The sequence below is a fragment of the Hypanus sabinus genome, chromosome 3, assembly GCF_030144855.1.
Source record: "Hypanus sabinus isolate sHypSab1 chromosome 3, sHypSab1.hap1, whole genome shotgun sequence".
NCBI classification, from domain to species: domain Eukaryota; kingdom Metazoa; phylum Chordata; class Chondrichthyes; order Myliobatiformes; family Dasyatidae; genus Hypanus; species Hypanus sabinus.
Genome location: NC_082708.1, coordinates 70,839,412 through 70,863,909, shown reverse-complemented (window position 1 = coordinate 70,863,909; position 24,498 = coordinate 70,839,412). Strand labels below are relative to the sequence as shown.

Sequence of the window (24,498 nt, the reverse complement as noted above, 5' to 3'; positions counted from 1 at the left end):
CAGAAAGTTGCAAGGTACATAAGTTTGTTAAAGTAGGTGATTATAACTTTCCACATACTTACTGGGACTTCCATGCAGTAAAAGGACTGGATGGGATAGAGTTTGTCAAATGTATTCAGGATAAATTTCTTTAATCAATATATAGAGTTTCCAAATAGAGAGAATGTGATACTTTTTCTTCCTGTTAGGGAACAAGGCAGGGCAGTTGACAGAAGTGTGCAAAGTGTGCAAAGTGTGCAAAGAACACTGGATCTCGTGGATATAATGCCATTAGTTTCAAGATAATGTGGGAGAAGGATAGGTCTGGTCCTTAGGTTGAGATTCTAAATTGGAGAAATGTATCAGGAAGGATGTTGCAAGTGTTGATTGGGGCAGATTGTTTTCTAGCAGAAGTGTGCTTGTTAAGTGGGAAGCTTTCAAACGTGAAATTTTGAAATTACATGATTGTGTATTCCTGTCAGAATAAAAAGCAAAGATGACAGGTTGGTTTTTGAGAGATATTGAGGCCCCGGTTAAGAAGAAGAAAGAGGTGCATAGCAGGTGCAGGCAAGTAGGAATAAATGAGCTACTTGAAGAGTATAGGAAAAGCAGGAGACCACTTAGGGAGGAAATCGTCAGCATCATCATCATCATGTGTCGTCTCATATTGACATGGGCAATCATGGTTTTATCCATGACCACGATTGTTCTTGGAAAATTTTTCTACAGTATTTGTTTGCCAGTGCCTTCTTCTGGGCAGTGTCTACAAAACAGGTGGCCCCCAGCCATTATCAATACTCTTCAGAGATTGTCTTCCTGGCGTTAGTGGTCACATAACTAGTACCAGCTGTACATCCAGCCTCCTCCCATGGCTTAATGTGACCCTGATTGAGGGGGCTAAGAGGCACAACACCTTGCCCTAGGGTGATTATGCACAGGATAATTTATTTCTTTTCCTTTTTCTTAGTGAGGTGTACACGAATGACGTAGTGCCGTGATAACATATGCCGTTCACATACTTTTACATATAAACTGCAATGAATTATAGAAACAACAAAGAATGTTTAATCAAACAATATATTTACAATATTACTCAAGTATTACTGAAATATTAAATACACTACACACCCCCACTTACCTATAAACTTCAACTCAATGTAGAATGCATTTCAACTCAAATATGTAAAATATTGCTCTCTAGACATTTTTATATACATGGTATACTATATAATAAAACTACTATATAGACATCCACAGCATAGTAAATTCTGCAATTCATGGCTAAAGATTTTATTGCTGTGAAGGTTTTCTTACTCTTAAAAGATAAAATCTTTCTTGACATGGTGGTGGAATCACTCTACTTGGCAGGTGAGACTTGGGGCTGTGAAACAATCTCAGGATCTCTGGTCTCCTCCAAGGTGGTTGTAGGAGTTGACTTTGGGACTGCAGGAAGTAGTTCTAACAGTCCTGTACACCTTTCTTCACTAACAATTGGCTCTGCTCTCCTCAACTGATCAATGTATCATCTCCAGATGACATCAGACACAATCTTCACTGTGTAGGAGAGTGCTCTGTCTAGTTCTGTCCTTAATCTTTTGAAGTATTCATTTTTGATCATCTCTGTAGTCAAGCTCCTTGTTTGATGAGCCCTCAGTTTGTCTCAGCTGTTTATGCTGCACACTCCTTTTGAGATTGGGCTTGAGGAGACCCTAGCGTGAACGCAAAGGATGGCCCAGGAACAGCAGAGCTGGTGAGTTGTTGGTAGTGGAGTGTGTTGCACAGTGACATACAAAGAGGAAATTGGCAACCTTCTGATTCAGTATCAGTATAGTTGTTCTTCTGACAATGCTCGCAGTGTGTTCTTTAAACTCTGGACAAAACTTTCCACCAAGCCATTTGTAGCTGGTTGGTACAGTGCAGATGTAATATGTCTTATTCCATTTATTTTCAGGAATGACTAAAACTGTTCAGCAACAAACTGTGGCCCATTGTCACTGACTAAGTGCTCTGGAACCCCAGTCATTGCAAAGAGGCTTATCAATGCATCGCCAGTGTGCGAGGCTGTCGGGAACACTTCTGGCCACTTTGTAACTGCATCCACTACTCCTGAGAAATTTGAGCCAACGAATCTACATAAGTTCTCTTCCAGGACAATGCAGGCCATTCTCAGCGATGGAGGAACACTGCTCTTGGCACCTTCTGGAAGAGCTGGCATACTGAACAGTGCATGACAAGCTATTTGATTTGTCAATCTATCCCAGGCCACCTGACAAAGCTTTGAGCCAGCACTTTCATTTTGGCCACACCTAGATGGCAGGCATGTGGCTCCTCCAAGACGATAGCTCTCAGCTTGGATGGTACAACTCTCAATCACCACATGAGGCAATCCCTGTCAAGGGCAAATTCATCCCAGTGCTGGTAAAAATGGGGGAACTGGAATTTCTGCTGCACATCCCAGCCATTTTGGGTTGCCACGTAGACCTGAGACAGTGTTGGGTTCTTTTCTGGTTTCACTTTTGGAAGAGATCACAGGCAAGCTTCACTGGACAATGTGGATCATAATGTGTGAGTAGTGCCTAATGTCACCATTTACTTCACCTTTGTGAAAGCTACCACATACTGCTTGGCCCATTGCCATTTCTTCCCAATCGATCGTAATGAGCTCAAAGGGTGGAACACAGTAGCCAGGTTGTAGTTATAGTAATTGACAAATCCTAAAAAGGACCACATGTCTTTTGGCTTTGGGACATCCACTGCTGCTTGAATGTTCTAGGCACACTTGTGTAATACTCGTGCATCAGTGGTTTGACCACAGTAAGTTTAAGTAATTCACACGTTGTGTCATGCTCTGAGCCCATAATCTTCTAATCTTTTGTAAAGAGGGTTTCTTCTTTTTGTTAACTAGCAGGAATGCTAATTTACTGATAACGAGAATGGTATTCCTTTGTAAACCAAATGGGGATTAATTTTCTTTCTTCTGAGTCTGTAAGCTTTTGTTGACGGGCTTTTGGGCAGATCGGCGCGAGGGGGTCGAGAGAGAGGACGCAATGCTCTAAGCTGGGCGAGGATCGGACCCCAAAGGGGGGTCCGAGGCCGGGAGATTCTCCGAGGAGGGGGGGGTTGAAGCTAGATGTGCTTGGTTGACCACTCGGAGGGTCCTGAGCTGTTTGGAGAGTCGAGGAGTTCGGAGGGTCCTGAGCTGTTTGGAGAGTCGAGGAGTTCGGAGGGTCCTGAGCTGCGAGTCGAGGAGTTCGGAGGGGATCGAATGGTGGCCAGAAGACTTCAGTAATTGAGCTCCAACGGTTGTGCACGAAGTGGTTTGGACTTTGATAAGTTTGGCGCCTTTTCTTTAATTTTCTCTTCATATATACTGTATCGTTATTAATCACTTAGTTATAGTAACCTTTATAAATTGTACTCATTTAATCGCATATGGTGTGCTGTCTGTTTTTGGGCGAGGCGGGGACATCACACAGCATCCACACCAGCTGATTACCCAGTTTGGCGGGGCCGAAGGCTGCTCCCCCTAGACGGGAACGAGCTGAGCGAGCCTGAGGCGACCCAGGGAGTTACACTTTCTAACACTATCTTGAGATTTTGGGGATGTTCTGTGTTATCCTCATGAATAACAATTATGTCACCCAGGTAAAACTGAGTACATGGGCAACCTGTAACACCTGTTCTATAGCTTTCTGCCAGAGTGCAGGTGCAGATGCTACTCCAAATATAAGCCTATTATAGTGATAAAGCCCTTTGTGAGTGTTTATAGTGAGAAACACTTTGGACTCTTCTTCCATCTCCATCTGTAGTTAGGTCTCAGTTAAGTCCACTTTGCTGAATTGTTTCCCCCCAGAAAGGTTTGCAAAGATATCCTCTATCCTGAGTAGAGGTTATTGATCTACTTTCAGCACAACATTAATGGTAACCTTAAAGCCAGCACAGATGCTGTCAGATCCAACTTTCTAGACTACTGGAATCACTGGTGTTACCTATGGGCTTCACTCAGCCTAGGAAGAGTTCCTTCAGCTTCCACGTGATCCAGCTGACTGGTTACTTTATCACTAGTGATATAAGGAACAGGATGGGCTTTGATAAACCTGGGTGTGGCATTTTCATTTAACACCATTTTACCTTTGATACGCTTGTGTTTTCCAGTGCTGTCCTTGAACACTGCTGTGGCATCATCTGGTACATTTCTTAATTTGATTTCAGCTGGCCTCTTTGCTGGGGATGTGGCAAACATATAGTGGATGGACCTCCAATCGAGCGTAGCTGTCTCAGCCAATCATGGCTCCACAATGCTGGCCCTCCTCTTTATACCACATACAAGTCCAATATGGTTTGTCGGTTGTTGTGTTTCATTGTTTCAAATGCCATTCCCACAGGAATTATCTTTTCTCCAGTATAAGTTCTTAGTTGGATATCTGCAGGCTTCAGTTCATCTTTGAAATGCCGTTCAAACTCATTTTGTGAAATGGCTGAAACAAACAAGCCAGTGTCCAATTCTATTTTAATTAATTTGCTGTTCACTTCTTGTTTTAAGCCATATTGCTTGTCTATTGTTAGTTTTCACACTTGAAATCATAAGGCTACCCAGTCCTGCGTCACTGTCTGCATTGTTGGGTTTTTTTTATCAACAGCATGCAGATTAGTGCTCTTTTAAAAACTGCAACCATTTTTTAGCTTTTTCTCTTCCCTGTGCACTCCATTTATTTTTGTCTGGATGACTTGCTCTTTGTAGGTGCCCTACTTTGTTGTATTTTCTGCAGGTGTCACCATTAAACCTGCATTGGTTTGGTGTACATGAACCCCTGTTACAATGGTAACACCATTCATTCAGCCAGAAGATGTTGCAATTGTGTTCACACTCACTTTCATTCCTGACTTCAACTCAGTTGTGTCACTGGCTGCGTTTCCATTGATACAGTGATTTCAACTGCTCTTTTAAATGTGAACTGTTCTTCAGTTACGAGCCATTTTTGAATGCTTTCTTTCTTTTTACAATATTTTTATTCAGAAGAAAAAAAAACAAGATTTACAGAGTGCAACACATAGATACATCTCAATAAAACTTGTGTACATTCATATATTGTAATAAAATTGATCAAAATGTTATAGCATAACACATAAAGGTACACCACTCTGTAATCAAAAATTTAAAGATAAGTCATACATCATAAAATAAATTTTTTATATAAAAAAGTCAACCCCCTACCAACTACCAAAGAAAAAAGCTGATAGATGACAATGGATAATTAGGAAAAAAAGACATATTCACTTAAGAAGAGAAGATAAAAATATACGTAAAAGTCTGTGCACTGTTAAACTTTATAAATTGGAAAAGTAATTTAGGAAATTAGTAGGAAATAGGAAATTTAGTAAATTTAGAAATTTACTTTTCCAATTTGAATGCTTTCTAGTAAGATTCCACAAAATAAACAATCTCTCAGTGTGTCGTTCAGCCCATCACTGAACTGACAATGCTCAGATAGTTTCCTCACTTCTGCCACGTAAGCTGAATTGGACTCCCCTTCCTTTTTATTCCATCTATGAAACCTAAAGCATTCTACAATCAACCATGGTTTTGGTTCTAAATGTTCCTGCATTACGTTCACAATATCAGCAAAGCTCTTTTTGGCTCTTTTAGTGGGAGCAGTTAAACATCTAAACAAACTGCATGCATTTCCACCTCTTACACTGAGCAACACTGGCACTTGCTTTTCATTGGCAGTTATATATGTTTCAAAATACTGCTCACATCATTCAGAATACTGTACATCGGCTGCATGATATTTGATTGGATTAGCCTTGAGACTATTAGTTGGTGAATCTTTCCTTCAAATCCCACCAAAAATTCAATATGCAAGCATTTTATTTAAGAGTGGTACAGTGTGTTGCTTTGTATGTCCGGCATCTGAAAATTTTCTCAAGTAGTGTGAAATGTATGCTGGTTTAGTGGTAAATATGATATACCACACATAGGAATATGAAAATCATTGCTGATTCAGCTGCATCATCTCTACTCCCTTTTCCCTGGTTTTGTATTTATTCCTGGTGATGGTACTGATAACCACAACGCACTGATGTTGGGAGAAGTTTGCTTTGTTAACTACCACTAAATACACGTGTGAGCAGTGGCTGTCAATCATGCTTACCTCCTGCCTATTCAATTCCAGTGATGTCAATGGGATTGCTCATAACCAGCATCCATTGCTTGATTGTTCAGTGACCAAGCAGTAACCTCCTCTCCATCTCCACTTCCCAAGAGGATTGCTAGAGATTCCAACCATAACTTGTGTTTTAGTAGAATGGTGTACCTATGAGTACCATAGCCCATTAATTATAGCAAGTTTTACTATGTTATTAATCCATTGTATTTACTTTATCTGCAGGCTGCTGAGAAGGAAGTGATATGGATTATGAGGACTGCAGTGGTTTTGTTTGGAGCTTTAGCTACCGTACTGGCAATTCTAACAAATTCTATTTATGGCCTGTGGTTCCTGAGTTCAGAATTCGTGTATGCCATACTGTTTCCACAACTTGTCTGTGTCCTCTTCATCCCGAGCACAAATACCTATGGATCGGCTGCAGGGTATTTGATTGGATTAACTCTGAGACTATTAGCTGGTGAACCTTTCCTTCAGATCCCACCAATAATTCAATATCCAGGCATTTCCTTTAAGAATGGCACCTTTGAACAGCGTTTCCCATTTAAAACCTTCACAATGCTGCTGTCCTTACTTTCCACTGTGGTGTTCTCATATCTGGCGTCATTTGTATTTAAGAGAAAGATTCTGCCTGTAAGATTCGATGTTTTCAAAATTACTGAAAAAGTAAGAGAGGGGCCCACAGCACAAGATGAACAAATTGCTTTAAAAGATTGCAGAATTTATTAACCTGAGGCTGACCAGAAAAATGTGTAATAATAATAATTATTATTACATCATTAGTGGTTATTAACTCTCTAATAAATATTCAACAGAGGTGCTGGGGTGCACTTCCTGATTCACCTGTACTGCCACCATAATAGAATCCCCATTGCTTGTGAACGTAGAAATGCTCTTCTGTGCTACAGAAACAGGAGTCGCTTTGGGGGAATTCAGCCCCGTTTTTTAAGCACGCATAGTAACATAGTAAAATTTATCAAGTTGTGATGATTTTCATGATAATTACAGAGTGACAGTCAGGGTCTTTCTCCACTTGCTACTCTACTTCCTCATCAGAACTTTGGGTGTATATCTCTTACCCTGGTTTGCCTTCATCACCATCACCCATATTACAAGCACCAGAGAAAACAGTCAGGAAATTCAGTCTAAGTTATACTGCGGAGAGATTAACGTCATATTGTCCAATGCATCATTTCACAATATTCATGAGTAAGGCTGATTGGTAACCATATCCATAAAAACTCAGTCCAGAGGTTTTCTGGAGGGGCAGCAGTAGTGAGAGGAAATCGAATTTAAGAACATAGATACATGGCTGCCTGTTTCACGCTATCACCGGTTAAAGTTACCCGGACTTTCACTAAATGAACTCTGTGAGAAGCTGCTGTTGATGCCATTTATCAACCTTTCCACTGTACTCTTTCCACTGCCTTTCTTTCTTTCTACTTCCAACAGCACCCTTCCTCCTCTCTAACCAGAGGGTCTCTCAACAGAAATCTCAATTTTGGTGTTTCACTCAAGAGAGTTAGAAAGTCAAATCAAACAGCACCCTACATGAAATGTGGCCAGCCGGCATCCTCATTGTGCATTCTGAGGGAGGAAGGACTTGCATTGTTTGGGAAAGGGGATTTCCCAAGAGCCACATGAGTCAATGAGAGCTGGCTGAAACGCTTTTAAATGTTGGTAAAGCCAGTGTTGTCCAGTATCTCCATGCTGCATCTTAAAAACCATTACTAAACAATATACTCCAGTGTGGTTGACTGCAACTTGCAGCCATAAAGCATCTACAACTGACCCCAGGATGTGCATTCCATGAGAATGTAAGACCAAGCTTTAACTGTATACAAGATTTCTATCACAAATTAACAGCTCGAGATTTGTGAGTAATGTACCTGGAGTTCTTCTATTAAGAATCAGAGAATGACCATACTATTTATATCCAAGTTTATCAACTACAATACATTAATTAGATCCAATTTAATATTGAATTTCTAATTCAAAGAATAAGGATTTCAGGTTGTATGCTGGTCAATTTAATTCTCTGGTATTAAATTGAACCATTGAACCACTGACTTCTTGAGAAGTGAACGTATTTCAAAAGAACATACAGTTTTTCATTTTAATCCCCTCTTCAAAGGATGTATGGATTAAATTTAGTAATAAACAGTGTCTTTGAAGTCTTTTGCCTGACTGATATTCGTATGAACTCGAGCACTTACTGCCATCTCTATGACAATAACTGGGAACGTCTCGTCTTTAGAAAGCATTGGCTGAGCTTCCCAATCAAAACTATCTTCACGCTTGCAACAAAATAAAATCAACGGATACATAAGGAAATGACAATAAAAGATTAAATATTGTGACAACAAGCAATTAGCTGTAAGAATCGGGTCAAGCAACGTGCGTGGGGACCAGAAATTGTGGATGTTTTGACTCTAAATCCGAGACCTTGAAAGATTAACAGAAAAAATTGTAAAGAACAATCTATGTTAACATTTATTTGACAGACGCTGTTTAGACAAATTGCATCAATATTCAATTACCAGTTTCTTTTTATCTGATGTTAAGAAATAATCCATAGGATGCATCACAATTAATTTTGCATGGAACAGTTAAACACAGCTAGGAAAATTTACAAAGTTTCAAGAAAATGAAGATACAAAAGGTAATTCCTGACAATGCTGTAAATGATAGATGATGATGCTGTCAACCAAAGTGGAGGAGAATTCTCAAATGAAGCAAATAGAATACACACAAGAACACGAATGTAGAGGGTCATAACAGGTGTAATGAATGCAGAGAAGGTGGAGTCCTTGCAGGAAAAACAAATGAGACTGGTCCTTTCCACATGACCTCTAGAGATCCCACACTTAGACTTTTGTCATCTCCCTTCTCAATGGCCACCACAACAAATATTTATGATTATTGTGCATTTCCTTCTTTCCCGTCAGCTGCACTTCCTGCTCACTATGATGTCTCCCCCACAATGAGTGTACTGAATACAGATTGGTTAACCATTTTACGGAGAACATTCATCCAAGATGATAGCATGATCTGGAGCTTCCAGTCACCTGTCAATTTGTACACAGTCCATATCCCCTCTGATGTCTCTCTCCTCCCAAACTGATCCAATGCAGCTCGATGTAGTTTGATTTGACACTCCAATCTTCTAAACTTAAGGTTGAGCTCAATTATTTCATATCATGACTATTGCCTCCATTTTACTCAACAGAACTTCTGTTGTAGATTTTGTTCTTCTAAAAGCCATCTGCTTTTAAACCTTTACTTTTCTTTTAAACATGCTCCCAATATCATCATTTTGTCTGACACATTATCCTTTTTATCACTTAATCTCTCCTTCCTTTGGTAAACCTTTCCTCTTTTCTCCTTCCCTCTCTCCTTTCCATCATTCAATCTGTTAAATCTATAATTCTACTTCAGCAATAATATTTGCCCCCACAGTATTAACTATAATACAAACTTATCTTTCCTTGATTTATATTCAACTCCATCACCCTGTGAAGCAAAGGACACTGACTGTTCAGGGAGTGAGTACAACAGATGACTGATAATCATACACATGATCACACACCAATCTGAGCATGGCAAATTAAAAACTTTGTTTTGGCACCGGATTCCACCCAAGGTTTGCATTCAAAGATTTCAAGAGCTAAAATGTATATGGTTTCATCTCTATTTAACCAATTCACTGAGACATTGCGCTCAGGTCTTTTGATCTGCCTGAATATTTACTAATCAACATTTTACCAAACTGCAATTCTGTATGTCAATCATTATGCTGGTTAAGAGTTTTAATTAAACTTAACAATTCTTGTGCTTTGGGTTATGTTTATGTTATTTTGTGTTCCTTTTTGGCCATGTCATCAAAACTGATTAGGTAATGAAAGTTTTGCTCCTTGATGTCCAAATTTATCTCAGGATCCATTGCTAGAAAGAGGAGAGCTTATTAAAATAGATGTGCATTTTGAAAAAGGATTTAGCAATTTAAACAAATACATTCATGCAGTAAACTGAATTGGGAGCTTATGTATATTAGATGCTTTATTAATAATGTTGTTTCCTGAAATCCCTGCGTGTTCTTTGGTTTTGTTGACAATGAAATAATGTTCATGGGTTCACAAACAGCTCAGTAATCAAAGTTCAAAGCTCTAAGTACATTTATTAGCAAAATTTGCTTATGTCACCATATACTACTTTGTGATTCATTTTCTTGCATGCATTTACAGGAAAATAAAGAAATACAATAGAATTTATGAAAAAACTATAGACAAAGACAGACAAACAACCGATTTTCAAATGAAGATAAACTGTGCAAATAAAATATAAGGGAATAAATAATACTGAGAACATGAGCTGTAGAGCCCTTGAAAGTCAGTTGAGTAATCGAAGTGAATGAACTTATCCACACTGGTTCAGGAGTCTGATAGTTGTCGGGTCATAACCGTTCCCTACTCTAATGGTGTGGGACCGAAGACTCCTGTGCCTCCTGTCCAATGGTGATAGCAAGAAGAGAGCTTTGCCTAGATGGTGGGGGTACTTGATGATGGACGCTGCTTTCCTGTGGCAATGTTCCGTGTAAATGTGCTCAGTGGAGGGGATGGCTCTGTATTCACCACCTTTTGTAGACTTCTCACTTCCTGGGAATTGATGTTTCCATACCAGGTTTTGATACAACTGACCAGAATAGTCTCCACTGTGCATCTATAGAAGTTTATCAAAGTTTTAAATGATGTGGCAAATCTACGCAAACTTCTTTATGATGACACTCACATGTTGTCCCAGTTTAAATCCTCTGATTTGATAACACCAAGGAGTTTAAAGTTACTGACACTATCCACCTCTGATTCCCTAATGAGGATTTGCTTGTGGACCTCCAGCCCTCTAGCTTCTTCTTGTAGTCAGTTCTTTGATTTTATTGACATTGAGTGAGAGTTTGTTGCTATGGCACCATCGTATGGTCATAGAAAAGTACAGCACAGAGCCAGGCCCTTCAGCCCATCTAGCCCATGCCAAACCATTTAAACTGCCTAGTCCCATCAACCTGTACCCAGACCATAGACTTCCATACCCCTACTATCCATGTACCTACTGGAACTTCTCTTGAACATTGAAGTTGAGCTCACATGTACCACTTGCACTGGCAGCACATTCCACACTCTAATGACACTCTGAATGAAGAAGTTTCTCCTCATGTCCCCCTCAGTCTAACCTATATGATATTTCCTTATAACACACACAAAATGCTGGTGGAACACAGCAGGCCAGGCAGCATCTATAGGGAGAAGCATTGTCGACATTTCGGGCCGAGACCCTTCATCAGGACTAACTGAAGGGAAAGATACTAAGAGATTTGAAAGTAGTGGGGGGAGGGGGAAATGCAAAATGATAGGAGAAGACTGGAGGGGGTGGGGTGAATTTAAGAGCTGGAAAGGTGATTGGCGAAAGTGATACAGAGCTGGAGAAGGGAAAGGATCATGGGACGGGAGGCCTCGGGAGAAAGAAAGGGGGAGGGGGGAGCACCAGAGGGAGATGGAGAACAGGCAGAGTGATGGGCAGAGAGAGAGAGAAAAAAAAACAACTGAATATGTCAGGGATGGGGTAAGAAGGGGAGGAGGGACATTAATGGAAGTTAGAGAAGTCAATGTTCATGCCATCAGGTTGGAGGCTACCCAGCTGGTATATGAGGTGTTGTTCCTCCAACCTGAGTGTGGATTCATCTTGACAGTAGAGGAGGCCATGGATAGACATATCAGAATGGGAATGGGACATGGAATTAAAATATTTCCTTATGTCAGGTCCTCCAGTCCTGCCCACATCCTTGTTAATTTTTTTCTGCACTCTTTCAACCAATTTTACACCTTTCCTGTAGGTAGGTGACCAAGACTGCACACAATACTCCAAATTAGGCCTCACCAATGTCTTGTACAACTTCAACATAACATTCCATCTCCTGTACTCAATACTTTGATTTCTGAAATCCAATGTGACAAGAACTTTCTTTATGACCCTATCTACCTGAGCTGCTATTTTCAATTAATTATGTATCCATACTCCCAGATCCCTTTCTTCTCCCACACTCCTCAGTGACCTACTATTCACTGTGTAAGAACTACCCTGTTTGTCCTACCAAAGTGCAACACTTCACGTTTGTCTGTACTAAGTTCCATCTGCCGTTTTTCAGCCTATTTTCCCATCCGGTCCAGATCCTGCTGCAAGCTCTTACAGTATTCCTCGCTGACCACTACACCCCCATTCTTGGTGTGATCTGAAAATTTGCTGATACAATTAACCACATTTCCATCCAAATCATTGAAATAGATGACAAACAACTACGGACCCAGCACAGATCCCTGTGGCACTCCACTAGTCACAGGCCTCCAGTCAGTAAGGCAACCGTCTTCTGCCACTGTCTGGCCTCTCCCATGAAGCCAATGTCTAATCCAATTTACTATTTTATCTTGCATACAGAGCGATTGAACCTCTTGACCAACCTCCCACACAGGACCTTGGCAAATGCCTTGCCTTGATCATCATTCTTGGTAACTTCCTTGACTCATCTTCTTGGCTCATCTTCTTGGTCTTCACATACTTGTAGAATGCCTTGGAGTTTTCCTTAATCCTGCTCGCCAAAGCCTTCTCATGGCCTCTTCTAGCTCTCCTAATTTCATTCTTAAGCTCCTTCCTAGCATTCTTGTAATTTTCTAGAGCTCTAACAGTACCTAGTTTCTTGAACCTTCATAAGCTTTTCTTCTTAACTAGATTTTCTACATCCTTTGTACACCATGGTTCTTTAACCCTACCATCCTTTCCCTGCCTCAGTGGAATATACCTATGCAGAACTCCAAGCAAATGTTCCCTGAACATTAGCCACATTTCTGCCATGCATTTCCCTGAGAACATCTGCTATCAATTTATTCTCCCAAGTACCTGCCTAATAGCATCATATTTCCCCCTACTCCAATTAAATATTTTCCCAGATTGCACGCTCCTATCACTCTCCAGTGCTATGGTAAAGGAGATAGAGTTGTGGTCACTATCTCCAAAATGCTCCCCTAATGAGAGATCTGACACCTGATCAGGTTCATTGCTCGATACCAGATCAAGTACAGCCTTTCCTCTAGTTGGCTTATCTACATATTGTGCCAGGAAACCTTCCTGAACTCACCTAACAAACTCCACTCCATCTAAACCCCTTGCTCTAAAGAGATGCCAGTCAATGTTAGGAAAGTTAAAATCACCCATCACAATAACCCTAATAGTACTGCACCATAATAATTCCTCTGCCTCCCGGATTAACTTTAGTTCATCCAACTCCAGCTCTGGCTCCTTAATGCAGTCTTTCAGGAATTGGAGTTGGCTGTACTTCCTGCAGGTGTAGTCATCAAGGTTCTATGAATTCCCACATCCTACAGGAAGAGCATTCCACTGCCATATCTGCCATCCTGCCTGCGCTGTACAATGGGCAACCAGGACCAAATCAGCAATAACGAATAGAAAAACCTACCCTTCTTACCTGTTTCTTTGGCCTCAGCCTCTTCTCATCGAAGCCTTTTGAGTAAAGCCTTTAAATTCCCACTCTGACTCCAGCCCCCACTCCGACGATGGTCGCTCTGCTAGACCCTATCTCTGTTGTATGGTTTAAAAACGAAGGAAACCTGCCACACAAGGAGAAAGAACTGACTGCATTTGGTGGAGCTCTGCCAGCTTCCACTGCCGCCGATGCCTCTGACGCTTCCCACGTCTGTGCACTGGCTACTCACTGGAACAACATTTGGTGGAGCTCTGCCTGCTTCCACTGCCGCCGATGCCTCTGACGCTTCCCACGCCTGTGCACTGGCTACTCACTGGAACAACATTTGGTGGAGCTCTGCCTGCTTCCACTGCCGTCGATGCCTCTGACGCTTCCCACGCCTGTGCACTGGCTACTCACTGGAACAGCATTCGCTATCCTCCAATCCTCCAGTACCTCACCTGATTTAAATATGTCTGCTACGGCCCTGGAAATTTCTGTATTTGCTTCTCACATAGTCCAAGGGTACACCTTGTCAGGCCCTGGGGATTCCACCCTAATCTCCCTCAAGACAGCAAACACCTCCTCCTCTATAATCTGTACAGGGTTCATGACAGTGCAGCTTCTTTGCCCCACTTCTACAGCCTCTGTGTCTGTCTCCCCAGTAAATACAAATACCAAAACACCCATGCAAGATCTCCCCCAACTCCTTTAGCTCAACATATAGGTTACCATTCTGATCTTCCAGAGGACCAATTTTGTCCCTTGCAATCATTTTGCTCTTAACATATCCATAGAACCCCTTAGGATTCTCCTTCACATTGCTAGTGCCTTCTATTAGCCCTCCTAATTTAGACAATAGACAGTAGGTGCAGGAGTAGGCCATTTGGCCCTTCTAGCCAGCACCGCCATTCACTGTGATCATGGCTGATCATACACAATCAGTACCCCGTACCTGCCCTCTCCCCATATCCCTCGACCCTGCTATCTATAAGAGCTCTATCTAACTCTCTCTTGAATGCATCCAGAGACTTGGCCTCCACTGCCTTCTGGGACAGAGCATTCCACATATCCACCACTCTCTGGGTGAGAAAGTTTTTCTGCATCTCTGTTCTAAATGGCCTACCCCTTATTCTTAAACTGTGGCCTTTAGTTCTGGACTCACCCATCAGCGGGAACATGCTTCCTGCCTCCAGCGAGTCCAATCCCTTAATAATCTTATATGTTTCAATCAGATCCCCTCTCATCCTTCTAAATTCCAGTGTATACAAGCCCAGTCGCTCCAATCTTTCAACATATGACAGTCCCACCATTCCGGGAATTAACCTTGTGAACCTACGCTGCACTCCCTCAATAGCAAGAATGTCCTTCCTCAAATTTGGAGACCAAAACTGCACACAGTACTCCAGGTGGGATCTCACCAGGGCCCTGTACAGCTGCAGAAGGAGCTCTTTACTCCTATACTCAATTCCTCTTGTTATAAAAGCCAGCATGCCATTAGCTTTCTTCACTGCCTGCTGTACCTGCATGCTTGCTTTCATTGACTGATGTACAAGAACACCTAGATCTCGTTGTACTTCCCCTTTTCCTAACTTGACTCCATTTAGATAGTAATCTGCTTTCCTATCCTTGACACCAAAGTGGATAACCTCACGTCTATCCACATTAAACTGCATCTGCCATACATTTGCCCACTCACCCAACCTGTCCAAGTCACCCTGCATTCTCACAACATCCTCCTGACATTTCGCACTGCCACCCAGCTTTGTGTCATCAGCAAATTTGCTAATGTTACTTTTAATCCCTTCATCTAGATCATTAATGTATATTGTAAACAGCTGTGGTCCCAGCACCGAACCTTGCGGTACCCCACTGGTCACAGCCTGCCATTCCGAAAGGAACCCGTTAATCGCTACTCTTTGTTTTCTATCAGCCAGCCAATTTTCAATCCATGTAAGTACTCTGCCCCCAATACCATGTGCCTTAATTTTGCCCACTAATCTCCTATGTGGGACTTTATCAAAAGCTTTCTGGAAGTCCAGGTACACTACATCCACTGGCTCTCCCTTGTCCATTTTCATAGTTACATCCTCAAAAAACTCCAGAAGATTAGTCAAGCATGATTTTCCCTTCATAAATCCATGCTGACTCGGACTGATCCTTCTACTGCTACCCAAATGTGTCATAATTTCCTCTTTTATAATTGACTCCAGCATCTTTCCCACCTCTGACGTCAGGCTAACCGGTCTATAATTCCCTGTTTTCTCTCTCCCTCCTTTCTTGAAAAGTGAGACAACATTAGCCACCCTCCAATCAGCAGGAACTGTTCCTGAATTTATAGAACATTGGAAAATGATTACCAATGCAGCCACGATTTCTAGAGCCACCTCTTTAAGTACCCTGGGATGCAGACCATCAGGTCCCGGGGACTTATCAGCCTTCAGACTCAACAGTCTATTCAACACCGTTTCTTGCCTAATATAAATTTCCTTCAGTTCATCCTTTACCCTAGTTCCTTTGGCCACTATTACATCTGGGAGATTGTTTGTGTCTTCCCTAGTGAAGACAGATCCAAAGAACCTGTTCAACTCATCTGCCATTTCCTTGTTCCCCATAATAAATTCACCTGTTTCTGTCTTCAATGGCCCAATTTTGGTCTTAACTATTTTTTTGCTATTCACATACCTAAAGAAGCTTTTACTATCCTCCTTTATATTCTTGGCTAGTTTACCTTCGTACCTCATTTTTTCTTGGCGTATTGCCTTTTTTGTTATCTTCTGTTGCTCTTTAAAAGCTTCCCAGTCCTCTGGTTTCCCATTCATCTTTGCTATGTTATACTTCTCTTTTATTTTTATACTGCCCTTTACTTCCCTCGTCAACCACAGCCACCCCTTACTCCCCTTAGGATCTTTCTTCCTCTTTGGAATGAACCAATCCTGCACCTTCTGCATTATTCCCAGAAATACCTGCCATTTTTGTTCCACTGTCTTCCCTGCTACGGTATTGTTCCATTGAACTTTGGCCAGCTCCTCCCTCATAGCTCCATAGTTCCCTTTGTTCAACTGTAATACTGATACACCTGATTTTCCTTTCTCCTTCTCAAATTGTAGGTTAAAATATATCATATTATGGTCACTACCTCCTAATGCTTCCTTTACCTCGAGTCCCTGATCAAATCCGGTTCATTGCACGACACTAAATCTAAAATTGCCTTCTCCCTGGTAGGCTCCAGTACAAGCTGTTCTAAGAATCTATCTCGGAGACACTCCACAAATTCCTTTTCTTGGGGTCCAGTACCATTCTGATTCTCCCAATCTACCTGCATGTTGAAATCCCCTATGACAACTGTATCATTACCTTTGCAACATGCCAATTTTAACTCTTCATTCAACTTACACCCTACATCCAGACTGCTGTTTGGGGGCCTGTAGATAACTCCCATTAGGGTCTTTCTACCCTTAGAATTTCTCAGTTCTATCCATACTGACTCTACATCCCCAGATTCTATGCCCCCCCTCGCAAGGGACTGAATATCATTCCTCACCAACAGAGCCACCCCACCCCCTCTGCCAGTCAGTCGGTCCTTTCGATAAGATGTATAGCCTTGAATATTCATTTCCCAGGCCCTGTCCGCTTGAAGCCATGTCTCAGTTATTCCCACAACATCGTACTTGCCAATTTCCAACTGAGCCTCAAGCTCATCTACTTTATTCCTTATACTTTGTGCATTCATATATAATACTTTTAATTTGGTACTCCCCTCTCCTTTCATATCAATTCCTATTTAACTTGGCCATACTGTATGATCTCTTCCTGAGCTTTCTACTCCACTGATTCTGTTTTCACTTATTTTTCTTATTTTTTATTTTCACTTTCCCTTTAACTCCATCCTTATATTTCCAGTTCATCCCCTCCCCCCCCCCCCCCCCCATTACCTAGTTTAAACACATCCGTGTTGCAGTGGCAAACCTGTCTGCCAGAATGCTGGTCCCCCGCCTATTAAGGTGCAACCTGTCCCTTTTGTACAATTCATCCCTACCCCAAAACAGATCCCAGTGGTCCAAGAATGTAAATCCTTGCTTCCTGCACCAGTTCTTCAGCCACACATTCAGATCCATTATCTCCCTGTTCCTGCCCTCTCCAGCACAAGGAACTGGAAGCAAACCAGAGCTAATCTTTCAGAAATACTAAGGGACCGAGGGTCTAGTGAGATGGAGGAACTGAGGGAAATACATGTCAGTAGGTAAGTGATGTTAGGTAAATTGAAGGGATTAAAGGCAGATAAATCCCCAGGGCCAGATGGTCTGCATCCCAGAGTGCTTAAGGAAGTAGCCCAAGAAATAGTGGATGCATTAGTGATAATTTTTCAAAACTCTTTAGATTCTGGATTAGTTCCTGAAGATTGGAGGGTGGCTAATGTAACCCCACTTTTTAAAAAAGGAGGGAGATGGGACTCGATTCTCAAATCGGTTAATTCAACCTCTCTTTGTGCTCGCCACTGCCTTTTACAGTTTAAGATTGTTCATAGAGCCCATATGTCTAAATCTAAATTATCTCAATTTTACCCTAACATTAGTCCGCTTTGTGATAAATGCAAAAGGGGCGAGGCCTCTCTCATTCATGTCGTATATTCTGAATCACCACCTAGAACCTAACCCTTTATTTGCTTTGTTCGGTTTCTGGGGTGAGACAGATTTACATCTGAGTTCGATTAAGTGTCGAATATTATCTTTTGCCTCTCTCCTGGCTAGACGTTTAATCCTCCTTAGATGGAGTGATGTTGCCCCGCCCACGCATGCTCAATGGCTTAACTATATTATGGCCTGCTTAGACCTTGAAAAAATTCATTATTCAGTTCTTAATTCGGATTTAAAGTTCCATAAGATCTGGAGACCTTTTATTGTGTACTTTCATAACCTTCCTCTTAACTAAGGTTATTTTTCGGTCCCTTGCTTTCAGCTCTTTTTTTTTGGTAGTAGGCATTAATATCTCCTGTCGCTAAGTGTATTTACAGTTTTGGAGGTTTGATTGTCCTGATTTATATTCTCTATATTGTGTTGTGGTTGGTCTGGAGTTTTTTTTTGTGTTGCGGGGCTTGGGGAGGATAGTAATTTTACATGTCTTCAATTTGGGTGCTTTTTCAATTATCTTTCTTTGTATCATATTATTATTGCATGTTTATTTTTACACTGTATCAATGTTCTTCATTTTGATCTGGGTTTTTTTTATCTGTAGCTATGTAGAAAATGTATAAAAAAACTAATAATAAAAAAAAAAGGAGGGAGAGAGAAACCGGGGAATTTTTAGACCGGTTAGTCTGACATCGGTGGTGGGGAAAATGCTAGAGTCAGTTATCAAAGATGTGATAACAGCCCATTTGGAAAGGGGTGAAATCATCGGACAAAGTCAGCATGGATTTGTGAAAGGAAAATCATGTCTGACGAATCTTATAGAATTTTTTGAAGATGTAACTAGTAGAGTGGATAGGGGAGAGCCAGTGGATGTGGTATATTTAGATTTTCAAAAGGCTTTCGACAAGGTCCCACACAGGAGATTAGTGTGCAAACTTAAAGCACACGGTAATGGGGGTATGGTATTGATGTGGACAGAGAATTGGTTGGCAGACAGGAAGCAAAGAGTGGGAGTAAACGGGACCTTTTCAGAATGGCAGGCAGTGACTAGCGGGGTACCGCAAGTCTCAGTGCTGGGACCCCAGTTGTTTACAATATATATTAATGATTTAGACAAGGGAATTAAATACAGCAACTCCAAGTTTGCGGATAACACGAAGCTGGGTGGCATTATTAGCTGTGAGGATGCAAGGTGACTTGGATAGGTTAGGTGAGTGGGCAAATTCATGGCAGATACAATTTAATGTGGATAAATGTGAGGTTATCCACTTTGGTTGCAAGAACAGGAAAACAGATTATTATCTGATTGGTGGCCGATTAGGAAAAGGGGAGATGCAATGAGACCTGGGTGTCATTGTACACCAGTCATTGAAGGTGGGCATGCAGGTACAGCAGGCAGTGAAAAAGGCAAATGGTATGTTGGCATTCATAGCAAAAGGATTTGAGTACAGGAGCAGGGAGGTTCTACTGCAGTTGTACAAGGCCTTGGTGAGACCACACCTAGAATATTGTGTGCAGTTTTGGTCCCCTAATCTGAGGAAAGACATTCTTGCCATCGAGGGAGTACAGAGAAGGTTCACCAGATTAATTCCTGGGATGGCAGACTTTCATATGAAGAAAGACTGGATCGACTAGGCTTATACTCACTGGAATTTAGAAGATTGAGGGGGGATCTTATTGAAACGTATAAAATTCTAAAGGGATTGGACAGGCTAGATGCAGGAAGATTGTTTCCGATGTTGGGGAAGTCCAGAACGAGGGGTCAGAGTTTAAGGATAAAGGAGAAGCCTTTTAGGATCGAGATGAGGAAAAACTTCTTCACACAGAGAGTGGTGAATCTGTGGAATTCTCTGCCACAGGAAACAGTTGAGGCTGGTTCATTGGCTATATTTAAAAGGAAGTTAGATATGGCCCTTGTGGCTAAAGGGATCAGGGGGTATGGAGAGAAAGCAGGTACAGGGTTCTGAGTTGGATGATCAGCCATGATCATACTGAATGGCGGTGCAGGCTCGAAGGGCCGAATGGCCTACTCCTGCACCTATTTTCTATGTTTCTATGTTTCTAACCACCCTGGAAGTCCTGCTTTGCAGCCTTCTTCTGAGTTCTTTGAAGTCCCGCTGCAGAATGTCCTTCCTCTTCTTCCCGATGTCATTTGTGCCGACATGCACTACCACTTCCGGCTGTTCACCTTCACCCTTGAGGATTCCGTGCAATCATTCTGTGATGTCCTGGATCCTAGCACCAGGGAGGCAACACACCATCCTTAAATCTCACCTGTTGCCACAGAAACCCCTTTCCGTACCTCTTACTATGGAGTCCCCTACTACCACGGCTCTTCCTGATGTCTGACTCCTCGGCTCTGCTTCTGCACCAATTTTCAGCTCACAGACCTGTCCGCCTCTCAGACTGGCAGTATCTTTTGTCCTGACAGCTTCCAAGAGGGTGAACCTGTTTACGAGAGGTACATCCCCTGGGGTCTCCTATACTTCAAGCATCCTTTCCTTCCTCAACATCGCCCCCTTTCTCTCATTTCTTTCTTAATGATCTCTTGCATTTCATACACTCCATAAGCACCTCATTTGTTCCCACTGCCATATACCTGCTTGGCACTTCTTTTTTTAACAAGTCCTCAGGTTTTTCAGTCTCCATCCTCTATGCCAATTTGTTACCACCTTCTATTCAGCCAGCAACAGTGATCAGTCATCAGCAAACTGGAGCTCTCCTTAACCACACAATCATAGGTTTCTCTGGTGGTGGAGGGGAATAAACTGGTCCTAAAGTGTTGATTATTCACCTTCTCTGAGCTCAGAGAACCAACACCAAAGATTAGTGTTGTGTGGGCTGGCTGTCTGAGTACACAAACGTCCCAGTTATTGACAATGTCAATATTCTCAGTGACCGTGTTTAGTCTGGCATGGCAGTCCTCCTTGACCTCCGGAAGAAGGGTGCAAAATAACTTGGCTGTAGGTGACATGCTTGATTTTGGCCAATTTACATAGCTCCATTGGCTTACGTTTAACTGATGCACATGAGAACGTCTCACATTTATGTCAGTTTACAGACCATATTGTGACCGCCAGTCCTCTGCTGTGGGTTAGCAGCTCGTAGATACTGTTCATTTCAAAACCAATTATTGCTTTTTCTTTACGTTTCAACAAGTCTATTTTTGAAGATTGTTTTACCTTGTTTGTATTCATTCCTGCTCTCGCCACTCCATAACCCCTAAATATGTCCTACTTCTGACAACTCCCTAACATATGGACTTCACTAAGGATTTGACAAGGTCTGCATAGGGCAGTGATCCAAAATTTCAAAGCCTATGGGTTCCCAGATCCGTTAACAAGCTGGATCCAAATTGGCAAGTAGCGGTTACATTGAATGGCCGGTTCTGTGACTGAAAGCCTGTCACCGGTGGTGAACTACAAGGCCTGATCCTGGGATCCCTTCAATCCGTTCCATATAGCTTTGGATATGAGTGTAGGAGGAATCCTGAGTTCCGACCTCCAAGTCCCTTTGCATCTCTGATTTCAGGATTTTCTTCCATGAATAAAATAGTCTACATCTTTACTCTTTCTGTCAAAGTGCATAACCCACAGTTCCCATGTTGTATTCCTTCTGCCACTTCTTTGTTCATTCTTCCAAACTGTCCATGTCCTTCTACGGTCTCCCTGCATTCATGATCCTGTACCATCACCAATTTTAATATTGTCTGCAAACTTAGCCAAAGTGTCATCAGTTCCTTCGTCCAAGTCATTAATATATAAAGTGAAAAGTTGCAGATGTAAAATCAACCCCTGCAGAACTCCAGTAGGCACCAGCAGCTATCCAGAAAAAGACCCTTTTAAACCCACTCTTTGATTTCTACCAGTCAGGCATTCTTCTATGCGTGTTAGTACATTGCCTCAAACACCACGGGCTCTTACCTTGATCGACAGCTTTGTGTGTGGTACCTTGTCTAAGTGCTTCTGAAAATCCAGGCAAATAACATCCACTGACTCTCCTTGCCTGTTACCTCCTCAACGAATTCTAACAGGTTTGTCAGGCAAGATCTCCCCTTTATGAAACCATGCTGACCTCCTCCCAATTTATCATACACTTACAAATGCCATGAAATTTCATCCTTAATAATGGACTCTAAAATCATAACAACCACTGAGTTCAGGCTATCAGGCCTATAATTTTTTGGTTTTTTGCCTCACTCCTTTCCTAAACAGTGGTGTCACACTTATGATTTCCCGATCCTCTGTACCTTCCCTGTCTCCAACAATTCTTGAAAGATCACCATGAATGTCTCCACAATGTCTTCAGCAACCTCATTCAGAACACTGGAGTGTAGCCATCTGGTCCAGGTGATTTATCCACATGAATTTTGAGAGCTCTCTAGATTTCTGGTCTGTCTCTAGATTTCTGTTAACCAGACTAAATGTTTACTTCAGATACGTTTAACGTATACAGTAATTTGATAAGAATTCCTTTCAGTTTCAACAGTAGTTATTTTAGTAGCATTATTCAGCATCCATGTTGGTGATTTTACTTGTTATGAATGGTGCTTCACAATTTCATGCATGAACTTCATGTCTTTGTTTGTCAATTTATCTATATTGCCCAAATCACTTTTTAGGTTTCTAGCCTCTCCTATCAGGTCACAAACCATGAAGTCATGACACCATTTGGTATTGGCAGAAAACAATAATCTTGGCAAGAACTACAGATGACAAATCAAAAACAGGAATTGATTTAAAACTCATGTGAGTGAGTAATAAAGTCAGCAGTCCAATTGCAATTTTGACTTTTATTGTCTAAAGGAAGAAACATTAACAAATGCTATTTACAGAATAAAATAAGGATTTTTCCACATAATGATTAACTCTATAAAACAATAACTGAGTGAATAATTGCAACTAACTTTGCCACCTGGAAAGATAAGCCTACCAACAGTAAAGGACAGAGAGATTTGAGTTTTTAAGTGCTTTATTTCCAATATTTCACAAGGACATTTTGAATAATTGCATGAATTACTAATTTCTTGCTTCACTAATGTTTTTCTTAAACCTTGTTATATTTAACTGTGTGAACTGCTCCTAGCAGCTGCATTTGGAGAATGAAGGATGAGAAGTGCCTTTGACAGAATGAAGATATATTATGCTCAACCTTTCTATAAAGGGAATTTTGGAGATTATCTAGGTCAGTGGTTATTCATAGACCACAATAGTTGCCGCACTTGCCAGGGACATATTATTTATTACTGTGATCCATTTACTAATAATGTACAACTTCAATAGTGGGGATGCTCTCTTTTGTAACAATGGGTGACTCTCCAGCAGCTGTAAACTTAGATAAAGATCTGCCTGAGATTTGATTTACCTATTATTCAGGTGCAGTATTCTCTGTAAAGTCAGCTTCTTCAGCGCTAACGCTGAATCCAGTGATATGAAACGAAATGCAAGTTAAACTTTTGAAAACAATCATAAATACAAAGTACTATATTAATTGATGATCCGAGTTAGTTTTTTAATTTGATAGCTTTGAACAAATATATTAATATTTATCAGTAGCTTCAAAGTGAAGTAGTACAGATAAGAATCACTCCTCTGTTGTGCACTGAATCTGTTAACACAATAACGCAAGCAATCTTTCCAAGTCAATATGGTCAATTTTAAATACAGTGCCTATAAAAAGTATTCAGTCCCCCCCTTAGAAGTTTTCAACTTGTTATTGGTTTGCAACATTGAACCACAGTGGACTTAATTTGGCTTTTTTGACACTGATCAACAGAAGACTCTTTTGTGTCAAAGTGAAAACAGATTCCTACAAAGTGGTCTAAATTAATTACAAATACAAAACACAAAATAATTGATTGTATACTATTCATTCCCCCTCCCCACCCCATTAATATGACACACCAAATCATCACTGGTGCAGCAAATTGGTTTTAGAAATCACATAATTCGTTAAATGGAGATCTGTTTTTGGAGTCTGTGTAGTCAAGGTGTTTCAATTGATTGCAGTAAAAATACACCTGCATCTGGAAGGTCAGACTGCTGGTGAGTCAGTATCCTGGCAAAAACTACACCGTGAAGACAAATCAACACTCCAAGGAACTCAGCAAAAAGTTTATTGAAAAGCACAAGTCAGGAGATGGATACAAGAAAATTTCCAAGTCACTGAATATCTCTTGGAGTACAGTTAAGTC

The 24,498-nt window shown here is 41.2% G+C and overlaps 1 protein-coding gene across 1 annotated transcript in view; it reads left to right on the top strand.

Annotated features, from left to right (window-relative positions):
- The window catches only part of LOC132390907 (high affinity choline transporter 1-like), a 121,519-nt gene that overhangs the window by 86,330 nt on the left and 10,691 nt on the right, over positions 1-24,498 (top strand). Inside the window, exon 8 of the mRNA XM_059963443.1 lies at positions 6,372-6,812. Within this exon, the coding sequence (XP_059819426.1) occupies positions 6,372-6,812 (441 nt within the window). The remainder of the gene's footprint in view (positions 1-6,371; positions 6,813-24,498) is intronic.